This window comes from Leuciscus leuciscus, assembly GCF_965113295.1.
Source record: "Leuciscus leuciscus genome assembly, chromosome: 4".
NCBI classification, from domain to species: domain Eukaryota; kingdom Metazoa; phylum Chordata; class Actinopteri; order Cypriniformes; family Leuciscidae; genus Leuciscus; species Leuciscus leuciscus.
In genome coordinates, this window is record NC_138728.1 from 16,393,146 (window position 1) to 16,411,589 (window position 18,444).

General features: G+C 40.6%; 2 protein-coding genes across 14 annotated transcripts in view; one reads left to right on the forward strand and one right to left on the reverse strand.

Moving 5' to 3' along the window:
* The window catches only part of cacna1c (calcium channel, voltage-dependent, L type, alpha 1C subunit), a 129,975-nt gene extending 116,263 nt beyond the window's left edge, over positions 1–13,712 (forward strand). For 7 of the 13 annotated variants that reach the window (XM_082168619.1, XM_082168626.1, XM_082168624.1 and 4 more), the window contains 15 exons: positions 31–96; positions 221–312; positions 389–545; positions 723–850; positions 982–1,078; positions 1,159–1,261; positions 1,389–1,490; positions 2,108–2,235; positions 2,337–2,471; positions 3,460–3,800; positions 5,052–5,168; positions 5,914–6,035; positions 6,139–6,236; positions 6,313–6,657; positions 7,776–13,712. In XM_082168619.1, the coding sequence (XP_082024745.1) occupies positions 31–96; positions 221–312; positions 389–545; positions 723–850; positions 982–1,078; positions 1,159–1,261; positions 1,389–1,490; positions 2,108–2,235; positions 2,337–2,471; positions 3,460–3,800; positions 5,052–5,168; positions 5,914–6,035; positions 6,139–6,236; positions 6,313–6,657; positions 7,776–8,126 (2,382 nt within the window). In that variant the 3' untranslated portion in view covers positions 8,127–13,712. Of the gene's footprint in view, positions 1–30; positions 97–220; positions 313–388; positions 546–722; positions 851–981; positions 1,079–1,158; positions 1,292–1,388; positions 1,491–2,107; positions 2,236–2,336; positions 2,478–3,459; positions 3,801–5,051; positions 5,169–5,913; positions 6,036–6,138; positions 6,237–6,312; positions 6,658–7,775 lie in introns of all 13 variants that reach the window. The other 6 variants (XM_082168615.1, XM_082168620.1, XM_082168621.1 and 3 more) reach the window with 2 other exon arrangements.
* Positions 13,713–13,824: 112 nt separating this feature from the next.
* On the reverse strand, positions 13,825–18,150 carry napepld (N-acyl phosphatidylethanolamine phospholipase D). Its single transcript, XM_082168630.1, has 5 exons — positions 17,593–18,150; positions 16,726–16,960; positions 15,102–15,748; positions 14,914–15,028; positions 13,825–14,162 (listed from the first exon to the last, which is right to left on the reverse strand). The coding sequence occupies exons 1-5, from the start codon at positions 17,718–17,720 to the stop codon at positions 14,031–14,033; spliced, it is 1,257 nt and encodes a 418-aa protein (XP_082024756.1). The 5' UTR covers positions 17,721–18,150; the 3' UTR covers positions 13,825–14,030.
* Positions 18,151–18,444: the final 294 nt, after the last annotated feature.

Below are 18,444 nucleotides of genomic sequence, written 5' to 3' on the forward strand. Positions count from 1 at the left end.
CCTTCTCCATCTCCCTCTCTTTGTTCACAGGCTCTTCCCTATGTTGCTTTGCTGATCGTAATGCTGTTCTTCATCTATGCCGTCATTGGGATGCAGGTCAGACCCGGCTTTGTTTGCTTCACACTCCCTCCTCATCTTCCTCAAGGAAGTGACTTCATGTCTGTTATAGCTCCTGTGCTTGTACATGTTGATGCTGAGTGATGTGTTTCTGACTCCACAGATGTTTGGTAAGATTGGCCTGAGGGACAACAGCCAGATCAACCGAAACAACAACTTCCAGACGTTTCCTCAGGCTGTTCTGCTGCTCTTCAGGTCAGCTACCTATTCGCTTTCGCTCTTTCACTCGTTTGCTGTCTCGTTGTCACTGTGAGCTTGTGTATTTGTGTAGGTGTGCAACAGGGGAGGCATGGCAGGAAATCATGCTGGCCTGTTCTCCGAACCGCCCGTGTGAGAAAGGGTCAGAGGTCGGCCATTCCAGTGAAGACTGTGGCAGCCACTTTGCCATCATCTACTTTGTCAGCTTTTATATGCTCTGCGCCTTCCTGGTGAGTTGACATCGAGATTCCTTCCCACTAAGCAACTGTGTTATTGTATATCAGCTGTGAAATCATCTCCACCAGCACGACATCAGTGTTTACCATATCCATAATAATAACAGAAGCAGCGGGTGTGATCCGGGGTTTCCCGAACACAAGATGATTCAGATCCTTGCTCTCCCACAGATCATTAACCTCTTTGTGGCCGTCATCATGGACAACTTTGACTATTTAACACGTGATTGGTCAATATTGGGGCCGCATCATCTGGATGAGTTCAAGAGGATATGGGCGGAATACGATCCTGAGGCCAAGTCAGTCACTTCCTGTTTTGCCATCTTTCACTCTTCTGCTCTCTCCAATCATCTGCAGTCTCTAGATCTTATCATGAATAATCATTGCTTAATTTTACTAAAGTTGAGATCGGACTTTAATGTGATTGCAGGGGTCGTATAAAGCACCTGGATGTGGTGACGTTACTGCGCAGGATTCAGCCTCCCCTTGGATTTGGAAAGCTTTGTCCACATAGAGTGGCATGCAAGGTACCCAAAATCACAAATCAAACTAATTCTGCAGTGCATTATTCACATTGCTTGACTTATTTTAATGCGTGCATCTGCAGCGGCTTGTGTCCATGAACATGCCTCTCAATAGCGACGGAACGGTGATGTTCAACGCTACTCTCTTTGCCCTAGTACGGACGGCTTTACGAATCAAAACTGAAGGTGTGAAAATGTCACACAATACATATGCAGGTCATAAACACACGCATAACCCTAATACACATACTAACCTTCAACCTTCAAAACAGACAGATCTTTATCAGTCACTGCTTGTATGTGTTTGAATCAGGTAACCTGGAACAAGCGAATGAGGAACTCAGGGCCATCGTGAAGAAGATCTGGAAGAGGACGAGCATGAAGCTGCTGGATCAAGTTGTTCCCCCGGCTGGAGGTGGGTGGTGGGAAAAGGTCGAAGGTTTATGTTACGTTTATGTACACTACTCAGACGTTTGGTGTCCGTAAGATCTTTTAATGTTTTTGAAAGAAGTCTCTTATGCTCACCAAGGTTGCATTTATTTAACCCAAAAATACAGTAAAAACAGTAATATTGTGAAATATTATTACCATTTAAAATAACTGTTTTCGATTTGAATATATTTTCAAATGTAATTTATTCCGGTGATGCAAAGCTGAATTTTCAACATCATTACACCAGTCTTCAGTGTCTCATGATCTAATATGGTGCTTTGATGAATAGAAAGTTCAAAACAACAGCCTTTTTGAAAATGGAAATCTTTTGTAACAATGTAAAAGATCAGTGTAATGCATCTTTGCTAAAAAAAAAAAAAAAAAAATTCTATCTGACCCCAAACTTGTAAACAAAAAAAAACTAAAAATGCAGTCAAGTTCTCTTCTCCTGTCCCAGAACTTCAAGATGCTGTCAAGTTTGTTTCAAGAGCTTAAAATGATATATATATATTAGGTATTACCTACAAGAAAAATGCAGGAAGCAATATAACCACCCAGCACAACAAACAAAACCTGAGTGTGCGTTACCTTGCCCAACAGATGATGAAGTAACAGTGGGGAAGTTCTATGCCACATTCCTGATTCAGGAATACTTCAGGAAATTTAAGAAGCGCAAGGAACAGGGCCTGGTGGCCAAAATTCCCCCAAAGACTGCTCTTTCACTGCAGGTGGGTACAGAAGACCACATGCACACTTTCACCTGCTACAACTGAGAAGTGTGTTTTTGTTAGCATATGAATCTGCATCTGTTTGCGTGTGTTCTGACCAGGCTGGCCTGCGTACACTGCATGATATGGGTCCTGAGATCAGAAGAGCGATATCAGGAGACCTGACCGTGGAGGAGGAATTGGAGAGAGCCATGAAAGAAACCGTGTGTACTGCTTCTGAGGATGATATCTTCAGGGTAAAGGTCTGATATTGCCTCTTATTTCCTCTCCTCTCTGCTCACATCATCGCTTCTGCTGCCGGAGCTTCTGCCCACTTGCATGCGACCATCAGCCGGATCTTCAAACCAGAGTCTTTTTCTGGCTGTGAAGGGTTGCTGTGGCAGAGCTGCTTGTTTAGATTCATTGCTCAGCACTGGGGGCCTTGAATTCTTTTTTCCATTTGTTATTTAGTACAACAAAATCATTATGTTCATATTAAGTTCATAAACGTTTCCAATTTTACAAGCTTTACTTCTAAAGATATCAGAAGTCATTAATGAGCAGCGCTTTGTCCTCATCATCCAAATAACTATTAAGAATGATTAATTTGGATTTAGTCATCAGTGATGTTGAAGTACATTTGTAGACAGTTTAGAAAAATCAAACACATCACTGCTGTCTGAATGTAAGTGCAGAGTGAACAGAGGAAGTGGAAAGTGTTTCAGTGTATATGTGTGTGTGTTTGGCCTCATTTACCTGGTATTAATGTTTGTGTTGAGTAATCCGGATCAGAAGTAGACATCACTAAATATAGCTGAAAGCGTATTACTGTACAAATCAAGAAACTGTACAAATCAAACCAAATGTAATGAGTTTAATAATAGTAATAATATAATAAATACAATAGTAGTAACCATAAAATAGTAACTATAATGTAAAATATTATTGAGAATGTTATGCCCTAAGATTTTTTGTTATGTTGAGATCAAAAGAAAATGAAGTTGATCATGAGAAAACAAGAAGAAGAAAAAAAATCTGAAGTTAAATACAGAAAACAACGTCCAAACAAACTCATCCATGCAAACATGTACTTGCACAAGACTTCATGACGTGATGTATGTAGTCCCTCCGCTCGACGAAATCTACTGAAACATCATTGAAGATGTTAATACCAGGTGTGAACGGGGAGGGATGATCAGGTTTGCGTAAATGTGACCACTCATGCTCGCATATTTGTCTTTGCAGCGGTCTGGGGGCCTCTTCGGTAACCATGTCAACTACTATAACCAGAGTGATGGTCACGCCTCCTTCCCACAATCCTTCACAACACAGCGGCCATTGCACATCAGTAAATCTGGGAGTCCTGGCGAGGCAGAATCTCCCTCTCATCAGAAGCTCGTCGACTCCACCTTCACTCCGAGCAGTTACTCTTCCTCAGGATCCAACGCAAACATCAACAACGCCAACAACACAGCCATCGGACATCGCTATCCCAAACCTACCGTCAGCACAGTGGACGGACAAACGGGGCCCCCCCTCACCACCATCCCACTGCCACGGCCCACATGGTGCTTTCCTAATAAGAGGTAGGATGACATATGCTTTCTGTACTAGAAAGCAGATGTTTGAGTTAATGGGGAGATTTTCAGGTTTGTCAGAATATGGTTCCTGACTGTGGTTTGTCTCACCCCTGATTGTCTCTGATGTGAACCAGGAGCTGTTTCTATGACTCTTTCATGCGGTACGTTCCTCTCACAGAGACAGAGAGAGACCTCATCTCTTTGGAGGGCTGTTGTATGCTCTGTCCATACTGGGGTGGATCTGAAGCGAAATGTGTGCAACACACGCTCTCAGTGTGTTGAGAGATCCACTCCATGCATAACTTTATCTAGCAGGATCTGTGAGCAGCTTTCCTGATTGGCTGACAGCTGAATGAGCATGTGCTAGGCCAGCGGATTTCAACTGGTTTTCCTTCTGAACCCAGATTTCATACTCTCAGTGATGAAAAATTCACCCAAACTGGGGATGTGAAACAACATGTTCATGTTCAACAAGTTAAATTACTTCATTATTACTAAAATTACTTAAACTTAAATAAAAAGCTAATTCAAAATTAATATAATATTTAATAACACTGCTGACAGATGAATTTGTTGCAAAATACTGTATTTGTTTGAATATTTGAATGTAGACCCTTTGACATCAACATAACATATAGGTTAAGGCTATTTATTTTGTAATATAAAACTGTAGCCTATTTATCATAACTAAGCATGTTTGTTGCATTGTTTTCCCCTGCTATTAGAACTTGCGACCCACCAGTTGAAAACCGCTCTGCTCGGCCATGTTAGGTGTTTGTGTTGAAGCTCATCCTGCTGGTCATTTCCAGGCTGTACTTAAGGGGCTCTTCATTTCGACCAAAATACAAAAGCATCAATGCTGGCAAGCTATTAAACAGGAAGTACTACATGTTTTCAGCACAATCCCAAAAACAGGATATACAGTTATTTCTGTTAGTGGAGCTCCAGTCTTTATGAAGTGCCCCTTGACAAAAAAATGTCTCCTCTTAAATGTAGTATCATAAGGTTTCCATGCAAAAATAATATCAGTGCTTCTGTAATGTGACATAATCAGTTAAAACTGTGCAATGCGGTTTGTTAGACAGCTGTGCTTCAGACGAAACAAACCGTAAGCTGCTGCAATTGATTGTGTTCACATTATATCAGCCTTATGAGAGCTTGAGGAGAGAGTAACTGCTGTTATCTGTGTACTTTCTGAAGAGCAGATGATAAAGATGCGCAATATGCTTATAGTTCACCTGTGTGTGTCTTGTGTAGCTCTGATTCCAGTGACAGTCGTCTCCCTATTATACGTCGAGAGGAAGCGTCTACAGATGAGACGTACGATGAAACATTTCTAGATGAGAGAGATCAGGCCATGCTCTCAATGGACATGTAAGACTTCAATATTCTGTTTTTACCTAAATTAATATCAGAACATTTAATACAACAATAAGCCACAGGAGGGTGTGCGATACAGTGATGCATGTCCTCAGGTAGCTTATTGCCTTCTATAAAATGACAAATTTGGTACAAAGACGCAATATTTCATAGAAGGAATAGAAAACCAGTTATTTTAAATTGCAATATTTCACAATTGCTGTTTTACTGTATTTTTGACCAAATAAATGCAGCCTTGGTGCAACATACAGTAAGAGACTTCTTTCAAAAACATAAAAATCTTACTGACCCCAAATTTTACAAAATATAATTTCTTATTCTTTATTTTGGGGTGAAATTTGACAGTTTCGTGAGATTCAGCCTCCTAGAAAGAATAATATTTGGTTATTTCGAGTCCAGTTCAGACATTCTACTATCTATAAGTATCTTTGCAACTACATGTCAACTAACTCTCATTAGAGTAACAGTAGACTGTTAGGTTAGGGTTAGTAGAATAAGATGACATGTAGTTGCAAAGATACTTATAGACAGTAGAAAGTCTGTTGAGGGACCATCAAAATAAAGAGTTGACAGATTTTAAGCTGACAGTCTACTAATACTCTAATGAGAGTTAGTTGACATTGAGTTGCAAACTAAATAACTCAATAACTAAATAGTCAGTAGAATGTCTAAAGTGGACCATCGAAATAAAGTGTTACCTAATATATTAATAATCTGAATGTGTGTGTGCTGGGTGCAGGCTGGAATTTCAGGATGAAGAGAGCAAGCAGTTGGCTCCCATGGTGGAGGCGGATGTAGAGGAGGAGAGGAGGCTGTGGCAGTCTCCACGGCGCCGGGCCTTTCTCTGCCCCACTGCACTGGGTAAATACTCACACACTTACATTACAGTTCATTTGATTCCATACAATCTTTAGTTTTGTTTCAGATGTGATGAAGTCAAATGCATATTTACTTTTTAACACAGGTCGACGGTCTTCCTTTCATTTGGAGTGTCTGAGAAAACATAACAGACCTGATGTTTCTCAGAAGACAGCACTACCACTGCACCTAGTGCATCATCAGGTGAGCTTATCCACACACATGCTTGACAAAGGCTTTTTCTTATCCTTTTCACTCATTCATCATCTGGTTTTCAAAGGCTCTGGCTGTGGCGGGGTTAAGTCCCTTGCTGAGACGGAGTCATTCTCCGACGCTGTTCACGCGTCTGTGTTCCACACCTCCTGCGAGTCCCAGCGGCCGCAGCGGGGGAGGGCCGTGCTACCAGCCCGTTCCGTCTCTGCGGTTGGAGGGCAGCGGATCTTACGAGAAACTCAACAGCAGCATGCCGTCGGTGAACTGCAGCTCGTGGTACAGCGACAGTAACGGCAACCACAGCCGGAGCGTGCAGAGGACGCAGCGACCCGTGTCCCTCACGGTTCCTCCGGTCTCGCGCAGAGACTCCACATCCCTGGCTCACGGGAGCGCCGGCAGCCTTGTGGAGGCGGTATGATGCATTTTCCCTCACTTTATGCAAGATTTTACAGGCAAAACCATTATTTTTAAAACGCAATGGTAAATCTTACATTTTGGGTTGTTTTACTTCTTTCAAGCCCTGTTTACACCTGGTATTAAGATGCGCTTTGGTCGATTGGATCACAAGTGGATCACTCTAAATACAGGTGTAAACGGGGTCTTGAGCTTGTCCACTTTCGACCACTTCCAGATGTAGTCTAAAACGCATTCGACCAGTTTGCTTTCGTAGTGTAAACTTTCGTAGTGAAGCGAGCTAGCCAGACGGGATTTAAACTTTGTTAACTGAAGACCCAAATTTGTTTTGAAGATGAAAAACGTACCAAGCACAATGTTCCCTTACCATTCCTGATTTCCATTAAATCGAAAGATCTGAAAAAAACTCATACATTTACCCGCCCATTGACCCTCCGCTCAAAGAAATCAGGATAGAAGAGGTTGAAAGTGGACAAAAGACAGATTAAATCACCAGGTGTAAACAGGTACGTCTCCTTGTGATTCGATCGACCAAAATGCATCTTAATACCAGGTGTAAACAGGGCTGGTGGAAAGAAACACATTTAAGTGTATATTTTATCACCATTTATCCATTTTCGCCTGTATATTTCAGTTACAATACATGTCTTTGAAGGCTGTTTTCTCAAAATTAGTAATTTTTTTCTCATGAGCCAGAAATCTCCATTTCAGTAGCACTGTTCAGTTTTATTCTTATCTATATTCTGAAGGTTTTTACAGATGGGTTTGTTCATATAACATTTGCCTGATTTATATAACATTTTATTCCTAAAAATAGATATCCAAGATCTTTCAGATCTATCCCTCTGTAAAAACCTTTAACCTGAACATAAAATGAAACAAGAATTTTGAACCTGGCTTTATCCAATGTTCAGATTTCTGTTCTGGAAATGTATACAAATGAGTGAATTTTTAATAAGGTGATGCCTCATTTGCACATTTAAACATAACATTTCAGAAAACTATTGTCTTAATGTACTGTGATTGATCAAGGGGGAAAGTATGGTGACATTTTTTTGCCATATTCACCTGTAGTGTCTTGCCTACAGTCGTTAAAGTCTCACTTTCTCCACTCAGGTGTTGATATCCGAGGGTTTGGGTCGCTATGCACAGGATCCCACCTTCATCCAGGTAGCGAAGCAGGAACTAGCGGACGCCTGTGACATGACCATGGAGGAGATGGAGAACGCCGCTGACAACATTCTCAATGCTAACGCGCCGCCCAACGCCAACGGAAACCTGCTACCCTTCATACAGTGCAGAGACACTGGCTCGCAGGAGTCCCATTGCAGCCACGCACTGGGCCTCTCCACCCCCACAGGCTCTGATGAGCTGCTGGGGACGGAGTTAGAGCAGTCCGAGGGGGCTGGGCAGAGGAACAGCGCTCTGATGGACGACGAAGATATGGAGTGTGTGACGAGCTTGTAGGGGGAACAGCAGCAGCACGGAGGACTTCCTGTGTCTTAGCCCAGCTCTCTCCGAGGACACTGCTGTCCTGCAGTCTGACCCGTCTGTTGCGTGTACCTACCGTAGGGGTATAAGGCCATTCTGCTTAGCTGAGACCGAGTTGGTTTTTAGTTCGTCTGTGTGTTTGCAAGAGCACGAGCGAGTAGGCGTGTGTACATGTTTGTGTGCGTGTTTCTAAAAGTGCCTCACAGTTCTCACAACCTTGATTGCAGTAAGGAAATGAAAAACAACCCTGACCGAGCAGGGAATTAAGGGAAAAGATGCGATGTTGTTGCTCAAGCAGTGGGATCTGTCCGCCGGTGGGAGGACAGAGCGAGTTTGCGCTGACCTGTGTGGTGGTAGGACTCGACGGCCGCCTCATCGGCGTGGACGTGTTGTGCCGAGCAGGTGGATCTTGTCGGCCCAGGAGCCGTCAGGGGTTCAAGAGATGCTCAGAGAGACACACTGGAGCGGCTCTCTCATCCTCGCTCTCTCTTTCCTTTCACGGGACTGTCCATCCATCCATACATCTGTTCATCAAGAGAAATGTCATCCGTCTCCTTTACAACTTTCTTGTTCAGTTAATGATTTTTGCTGCTTTTTAAATTTGATTTCCACCCATGATTCTCTAGTTAAGCCTGCACATTTTATTTACATTTTTTTCAGTGGAAGACTGAACTCCCAAAATTGCTTTTTCTCGTGTACCGCTTCGGCTTTCAGGTAGCTGCTAGCCGTGCAAGGTACGGGTCATTGCATCAGTGGCCTTTTATTCGAGATCTGCTTCAGGTTTTATTTCCTTTATTATCTTCCAGCATTTAGTGTTTATAATGTTTATCTTGGATTGCGCACAGATGGATGCTGTTTTTTTTTTTTTTTTCTTAAATTATTATTCTTATTATTATTGAAGGCATTTAAGATGTTTATGCCAGATGCAGTGTTGTGAATCTAATGCCTCTTACTGACACACAAAAAATTATTTATTTATTTATTTCTGTCAGAGGTGAAGCGTGTTCTGCCGGGGGTTCGGTCTCTCTCACAATGTTTATTGGTAGCTCACAAGCTGTAAATGAGCAGTGTCACTCGCCTGGACGCAGGTAGCACTGACAGGTCTCATGGTTCCCCTTGCTGCTGTTGGATCGGACTCGCGTTTTGCTCTGAAACTACTGACGTTTCTTCACTGCTGATCTCCAGAAACATTCAGCTGACAGCTGCGATTCTGTCATGATCCCACCTGCTCGACACAGGAAACAGCAGATCTTTGGAAGGTCAGTAAAGGTGCACTTTGAAGAGAGGAAGAAGGGTGGAGTATTCAGGGATGTCTGGGTAGCGCATCATTTAAGAAAAAACAAACAAACTCTAATGTAGTTCACACAGGGCTAAATATATGACCATCATTATGAAAGTACCAACATCAGCAGTGTCATCATCATACAATGTTATTGATCGCTATTATTATTATTACTACTACTATTGTTAAGGATATTTTTCTGCTGTTTCCATGCAGTTCGGCAGACACACAGAGAACTACTTATTGATCTATTATGCAAATAAGGTGTTGAAGCATTAGCATTGTGTTGGTAATGTGTCGACGGGATGGAAGGCGTCCCCAAAACACATCTGCTGATGAGAAACCTGACCAATCCACTTCCAGGCGTCTCTCCGTTCGTGCAACACTAGACTCGGTTAGAAGTTCTGTCACCGTTTTGCACACTACTTCAGACAATATAAATTTCTCTTTCCATACATGAAAAGATAATCGACTATTTTTGTCAAACTGACTCTTTACTTTCTACACCGAGCGTCCTGGCGTTTCGTTTCAGGCCTCAAACATCCCATTTGATTTCCGTCTCTGGTCCTGTGCTGTGTTTGTAGGTGCGATAGAGTTCCTGAATGTTTACAGGAGGTCTCTGCTCTGAGGATGATGCAAAGCTTGTGAAAAAAACGTGACAAATGTAGCCAGAATCCACCTGCTCTGTTCCAAAGCCGCCACTTCACCCTCATATCTCCTCCACACACGTGCCATGTGTCATTGTGAGGCTGCCCCAGGCATATTTCGAGGCCTTGGTTGTGTACGTGTGTGAGTTTCTCCGTGTTTAGCATATGCAGAGTGCAGAAACGAGCGTGTTTGTGTGGTGTTCGTGTTAGTATATGCAGGATGAGTGCGTGAGTGCATGCGTATGTGCTTGCATACCACAAGATATGCAAAAACAATGCAATAACTTTGACTGTACAACAGTTTTCTTTCAGAACTACAGCTGTACAAAACTCTAAGATACAGAGAGAAATATATTCACTGTTGTGTATTAAGTTACAGAACTTTAAATCGAAGAAACCTGTCATACTTGAAATCGGGTGCATTTGAGTATTGAGTATTTTGAAAATCTTGTGCGGGTCAGTTTGGTTTGATGTTTTTCTTCCGTTGGTTTCAATTATCTCTGCATGAGGATTATTTTGGTGTGCCAAGCGTTTTGAGTATTTTTTTGTTGTTTTCATTTTAAACATTGAGGAAACACTGATGACGAGGAGTGAAGGTGTAAATACAGACGGAGAAGAGAAGTGTCTCGTTGGTGTGAAAATGATTTTGCATATCTTGTGCTCAGCTGAAAGGTGCATGATACGCAAGAGCAGCTCTCTCTCTTTCGCGCTTTTTTTCCCTTTTATCTTTTCATTCACTCACCCTCCTTGTCCTTTCTTCAGCAGACATCACAGTGAAGGCGTTTTATTACGGCACCCGCATGCCGGTGAATGGGCTCACTCTAAATGGTTGGTCATGCACATAAATTCTCACTATTATTTAAGGCTGCAAGCGGAAACATTAGAAATCCCCTGTCATTTCTCAAGTCTCATGGACAATCCGCGTTCGGCGAGGAGATTTAGGTTGGAAATAATGGATTTGGATGCTAAGCTTGAATTTTTCTTTCTCGTTTTTGGTTGCGTTTGCATGGAATCTTAAGAATCAACCTAGCAGACGGAGTCCTCCTCTCCCTTCATTAGCCAATGATTGTATATTTTTATAGACTTAGAAAAGAATTAACACTAGAAAAGCGACAATATAAACTCATCTATATCTGCTGAATGTCAGGGTTAAAATGGCTACACACAACCGTGTTTGAGAATGTATGTAGTGATTATGTATAGATAGAAATTAAATTTATGATAGAGAAATATAGAGTAAATCATTCGTATTCACCGCAGTAGCTCCTTTGAAACTCCGGTCGTACGGCCTGTTTTTAAGCAGGATGGTTGGGCGTTTTTGCTGAGGGAGGAGTGCAATGAGATTAATCATGAGATTTCAAATCAGAGGGCTTTTTCACCGCTGCTTTATTCAGATCAACACATCACGTTCCCCTCCGAGCACATGCACATGATAGAACAGTGTGGAAAAGCCATGAGCTTTCATGACACAAAAGCAGCCCCTGTGTTAAATGAAACCACTAATGAATGAACACAGAGAGCTGTCTGCTCAGGCCTTGGGGAAATGTACCAAATATTTGACTGAATATTTTATTAGTTGCTCAGTGAGGTTTTTTGCCCAAATGGTTGTAATGTAGCTTTTTTTCTCGCAGAGAATCAGAAGTTAGTTTATATATTTTAATATATGAGAAATATTTATCAGATGGAAGTTTAGATATTTCGCTCTGGTTGGAGGGAACGGCCAAAGTCGTGATATTTCAGTGGGGGAAGCGTAGGTCGCTCTCCTGGTGGACTCTGATTGGTTGTGGCTTATATTTTGATTTGCCATCAGTAGCAGTAGAGCACACACAAGTTACCCTAATAAAAAAAGGATATATTGAAAAAGAAAATGGTTTGATTAGAATGTATGAAAAAAAAAACTATCCATAGCAATTGAGCAGCATTGTTATAACCTTTCAAGTTCATAAAACATTACAGTAAACCGCAGTAGGACAGTTTTTTTTTTTTTTTATCTTTAGGGTGTTTTTGTTTTATGTGGATAAACCCAGTAATGCATCTGGTGTTTCTGGGTTCATGTGTGTTCGTTGGCTAATTCTGCATGTGTCAGACTGAAGGAACGTGCCGTGGGGTTGACCTTTGACCCAGAGGAAGCCTGGACAGCTGCAATGTCTGCCCTCTGGTTTAACCTTTGTGTAGCACGTATCTCTAATGTCCTCCTTTATATGACTGTTAATTTGATATTATAAGTTAATGTAGTGTGTTAATGAGTTTTAATGATAAATTAAAAGCTAAGGTGGTGATGCAATAATCACAATTTGCACATTTAAAACCACATTTAGTTTGACACATCGTACACAATCCAAGTGAAGGATGAATTTATGCATAGATTTTAGCTGTCGTGTAATTATTAATTTCGCCCTAAGCTCAAAATGTCAATCTTGCCATAGTTTCATTTCAACAGGTGGGACGATATTTAATGCAGATTGTTTCAGGCTGTCTCCTGCAGTAGGTGAGACGGGTCTTCAGTGTTTTTTAGTGCACTGACTGCTTTTGAAACCCGAAATCACGGGTAGGTTAGGGCCTAATGAATGCAGAACAATTTATATTTTAAGTGGCATTTCCCCGCCTCTAGTTCCACCCAGCGAATGTAGCACTAGAGACAGAAAGAAATGATGGGAACGGTGACGATTATGAGGAGCTCGGATAGTTAATATTGCACAAATCTCCATGTATGAGTGAACATATTGTAACGGCTTATTCTTTATCTTTCTGCAGAGATGGACGTAATGCTCCAGCTCTGGGCTTGATTCGTTGGGTCTCTTTCTATAAAGGGTAGAAGAACTGAGGGAATTGATTCCCTCACGCTCACTCATCTACACCGTCACACTATTTTGATGCGATTCGGTTGTCATTTAACCACTCAAGTCCATCAGACTCACAAAGGGAGAAATCTTTGAGCGGATCGTCTCAGTGGCTTTATTTCGGTGACCACACAAGCAGCTTCTGTAGTTTTGATCGACGGTGCGGACGGGAAGAGTAGTCTCAAGGTCCTGAGCTGTTTGTTAGATTTACGAGCTGAATTAAAATTAGATGCGTGTCGTGCTTTTGGTAGAATTCGAAGGAATCAGTGCTGACCATTCAGGTCTCTCACCAAACACCGTCAGAGGTCGTTCACATTTTGGACTATTTAATCGAGTTTAGACCCCAGGTGTTTTTGATAAGTCTGTGAGACGTCTGCATGGTCTGTCATTCCCTCCTCTACTTTTACTGACTCTTTTGTTTCATTCCATCATTCTTTCATTTGTTCATTTAGATTTTAAAAAGAATACGCTACGTAAATCTGAAGATTCAATCACTTTTTCTACTCCTATTTTCAAAAAAAAAAGTGAAAAGAAAAAAACAACAAAAAATTGGATTTGTAAATAAGTGATTGTACAGTTTGTATCTGTATCTGTCAGTCTGTCTTTGGTGACAGAGTGTGTCTTGCTTATAACGCACGCTACCAGTAAATAAAAACTAAAAAATATCTTTAGATTGTATGGTTCTTGACAGGAAGTTTTAAATTAATCTCTGCTGTATATTCCTGTAATATTGCATTTTTATCTGAGGAATGATGTTATTAAACAATTGCAAATAAAGTGAATTTCTTAAGGTTTGGTTCTTCTGCATCTTATGAACGCTGCAATGTTCACAGGTAATTGTTCTCACCTGAACAATGTTCTTCTTCTAGCCAGCAGAGCTTCTAAACACTGTTTTGAAACGCAGGTTAAACTCAGATGTTGTTTTATTATGGTCATTCCATGATATTTTAAATGACAAATTATATTAAACAAAATAGAAATCTAACACATTAATTTGACATTAAATCCAGAGTCCAGCCACTGGATCAGCACAATCTTCAAAATGATTTCTAAAAAAATGCAGCCTGTGTAAAGTCATATATGTGTGTCTGCATACTTCCTGTGTTTTAGTTTAGCTGGACGAGTGCAAGTCCTTGTGGTTGATCATCCGTGACTCTCCGTGATGGAGTGTGAAGAACTGATCTGGATTCAGTCCATGATTCACCATAGCCTCACGCAAACGTTTTGGAGGCTCAAGATAATGCTGAGAGAGAGAAATAAACAGAAAGGAACAGGATTTAATTCAATTCTTTCAAAAACATTTTTAATAAAATTGTTTGAAAAGTAGTTTATATGCACTACTGTTCAAAAGTTTGGGGATCTCTTATGCTCATCAGTAAAAACAGTAATACTCTGAAATATTACAATTTAAATAAACTCTTTTCTATTGCAAAATATTTTGCATTGTAATTTATTCTGGATTTGGTGCTCAAGAAACATGCAAGAAAAACTTGTCAATGTTAAAACATTTCATAATTCGTGTGTGTGTGTGTTTACACAACATATTATATAAATAAACAGGAAAAACAGAACTGCAATAAAAATCCCTAATCCTAATTACTGAATGCCTTGTTCACCAAGTGGGACCTAAATAAAGGTCAGAAAAAATGTTTTCTCCCCCTAATAATCCTCGGAATGACAAATATAATAAACAATGATAACCTAATCTTGAGACACTGACTTAAACTGACTTAATCAGCTAACTGTAATCTAGAAACCTGCTCAAAAATGTGTAAATGCCTCTCTGAGGGAGTGTTGGGCCTGAAGAAGTGTGAAAACGTAGGCACAACAGTGAAGCCTGATGTAATACAACTACAAAGACTGGACTCCCCAACTGCAGCTGTACAGCTATTACACACAATCACAGCAGTGACCGCTGGCCAGCTCAGTGAAAGACAGTCACACTGAGAAAATGAATGTGTGGGAGAGAGAGCGAGAGAAAGACGGGTTCATACCTCATAGGCCAAAGCAAATGTCCCCCAGTGAATGGCCAGCGATGTTTTCGCCTGAATGTCAATGTGAATCAGAACAGCCTCTTCAGGGTCCACATGTTGAGACTTCATGATCCCTCTAAACAAGACAAGTTAAATCATTATTTAATAAACTTTTGTTTAATACACACAGCTGCTCTTTACAGTCTTACCTGGGCAGGTACGCTCCGATCGGGATGGCAGCCAGGTCAAACGGTCCGAGGCGTTTTCCGATCTCCTTAAACTCTGAACAGTATCCCGTATCCCCAGCGAAGAAGAAACGACAATTGGGCCCTACGATAGTCCAGCTACCCCACAATGCTTTGTTCTCGTCCACAGGCGAGCGTTTGCACCAGTGCTGTGCTGGCGTGCAAAAAAACGTGACATCATCATGCCCGGGAATGCGGCTCCCCACCCACCAGTCCAGCTCTGTGACATTCTCACAGCCTGCCTTCTGCATCCATTCGGCCAACCCAAGCGGCACAAACCAGCGCAAACCAGAACCGAAGCGAACGTTCAGCGCTGCCACAGAGCCTGCGTCGAGGTGATCGTAGTGTGTATGACTGATGACCACAGCGTCCAGCCGAGGAATCTGTTCTACAGTGCAAGGCGGGTCACGGTAACGCTTCGGGCCCACGAATGCCAGTGGAGAGGCTCTCTGGCTGAACATGGGATCAGTCAGAACCACCAGTCCTTCCATCTCCACCAGAACAGAGGCATGACCCAGCCAGGTCGCTCGCACAGACGGGCCCGTCTGCCCGCACTGATCTGGCCTCTGGACGAAATACGGCTCCAGAACCGGCAGCTCACGGTCCAGAACCTGAGGATAAAAAGACAGATTTTTTTTTCTTCCATTTTTTTCATTAAATTTGAAATAAAAATGATGCATATAATTTTGTTAAATTTAATATACATTTATAATTACATATTTACATTTCATACCTATTTATAAATGCATAAATACTGAATATACATTTAAATAAACTTTATTTATTTATAGAATACTTTATGCCTATTTCTAATTATGAATGCATAAATTAATATGAAATTGATTATACATTTACTTATATATAAATGTCTACATACAAAATAATTTTATAATTATATATATAATATACATTTATATAAAATTATAACATTTTATACATTTCATGTAATTTTCTATAAGTAAATGTACATTGTATTTTATAATTTTTAAATGTATAATGATTATAAATAGGCATAAAAAGTAAATATAGTAGAAATGTAATCATTTTATATGTAAACATATATTAATTACATTTATAATTACTATAAATGTGTATAACAAGTAAATGTGTCTAAATGTATAAATAGGTAAAAAGTAAATAAAATAAATAAAATGTTTTATATAACAGTATACTTAAAAACTATTCCTCCATTCAAACAAAGCAAATTATTTCAAAACATTATGAAAGGAAATGTTGTGTGCCATTTAGCTGCCACTTTTCTACTTTAAAATCCTCTATACCCTAGACTTTACTGACAATAATAAAATCAAAACTGGTTTTACTTGCTAATGCTTATATTCAATAATATTCCTGTTTTAAAGCAGAGGAATCCTGTGTGTGTGTGTGTGTGTGTGTGTGTGTGTGTGTGTGTGTGTGTGTGTGTGTGTGTGTGTGTGTGTGTGTGTGTGTGTGTGTGTGTGTGTGTGTGTGTGTGTGTGTGTGTGTGTGTGTGTGTGTGTGTGTGTGTGTGTCATTTCAGATTCCACACTGCTGATTCATTGCATTCCTGATCAGTGACTCCTAAACTGAGCACAAAATGTGCGTTTACCTCTTTGACACTGGGCACATTACTGTTGTTCTTCTCCATGAGGAACAGGCGAGCAATGGTACTGTAGGAGGGGAACTGCCATGTTGTCCAAGGGTTTACAAAGCACCCACGAGAGTCCCGTCTGGAACATGAAACATCTTGCTCTCCTCGGTAATCCAGCAGGAAGTTGTTCCCTGCAGTGACTAAAGGTTTCTCTGCCATGGAAGTCCTGTCTGCAGCTGAACTGCACAAACACCTGTTAAAAACACATTTGAGCTACTTTAGCATAAAACAGGGATCATATAAGAGGTGAAAGACCTTAATTAGCACAACTGTCCAGCAGAACACCGCTAAATACCTTTATTCACACATGGCTATTATGGATACTAATTTATCTGCATATCCTTCTGGTTGCTTGTACAGATTGATACAGGTAAGTTCAGTAACAGCAATACAAAATGTGCACAAGAAGCCTTTATTTGTATAACGCAAAATAATTTAATAATTATACTGTTACCACTGTAAACACACCTTTTTAGGACAAGACTGTAAACTCAAAACTGGACTATGAACCCTATAACGTTACCTTGATAGTGCATATTTGTTTGATTCTGGCAGACACCCTTCATAAAAAAAACATGTAACGTGCACTGTCTCTAAGGGAATATGCTATATTTATCTGGCCAGATAATCTAATTGCATCACATTTGTAATACCTTCATAAAAGGTGATAAATCATAATAATTCAACCTGAAAAGAAAACAACAGTTTATAACTAACCAGACCACCCCGGAGCGGATTATAAAGCACAAAGCATGCTTGTGTCTAGTCTATCATGTGCTCGAGTGTGTTGTTGTCAAACAGACATGATTATGATATGATACGTACCGATGCGTCAGCTCTGCCAGCAGCGCTAGTCTCGAGCCTGTCTGTTTGAGGAGTGTCTCGAGCGCCGCACGAGCGCGCCTCTGATGTAAGCGCCACAGTAAAGGAGCTGATGATGTATGAGCGGCCATAAGGGACAAAAACCTAATAACGAAACGCGTCAAAGTTTAACGTGCCAACACGCGCAGTTTGATTCATAGCCAACCGACCGCCAATAAACAACAAGAATAAGACGTTTGAGTCATATCAAAGTCTTTTCTCATATAAAGCAATTAAGCCACGTGACAAGAAAAACAAACAGCTCTGATTTATGCCATAAATGTTTACTTCCGTTTTTAAGACATGCTGGACTGTCATATGGACATGTCTTGCGACGCCGTAGTAGATAAAAAAAGTAGTTCAAAACGCTATAATAACGTGTGGGAATCGTAAAAAACAAACGTTTCGGTGCGTGTGAAAAGCCTTGAATAGCCGGTTTGGTTACAGAAGAGTTTCAAAGAGTCTCCTTGTAATAAACGATGTAAGTTACTGATTATAACTGCCGGAAAGTTTGAACACCCACTCATCGATGAGCTTAGCAAGACCAGACTAGTTCATTTCTGATCCTGTGTCAAAACTGGAGCAAATATGCTTGTGATTGTGAATATATCCAACTCTCCAACATGACAAATATGATTCATCTAATTTAGAATATCAATTCTATATTACAATTAAAGAATTAAAATAAAAAAATTAAATAAAAAACCTTTAAAGGTGCAGATATTACAATATGCATATTTAAATATATCAAAGCTGACTGAACACTGATGAGAATATTGCTTCAGAATAAATTACATTTACAACACACGCAAAAAA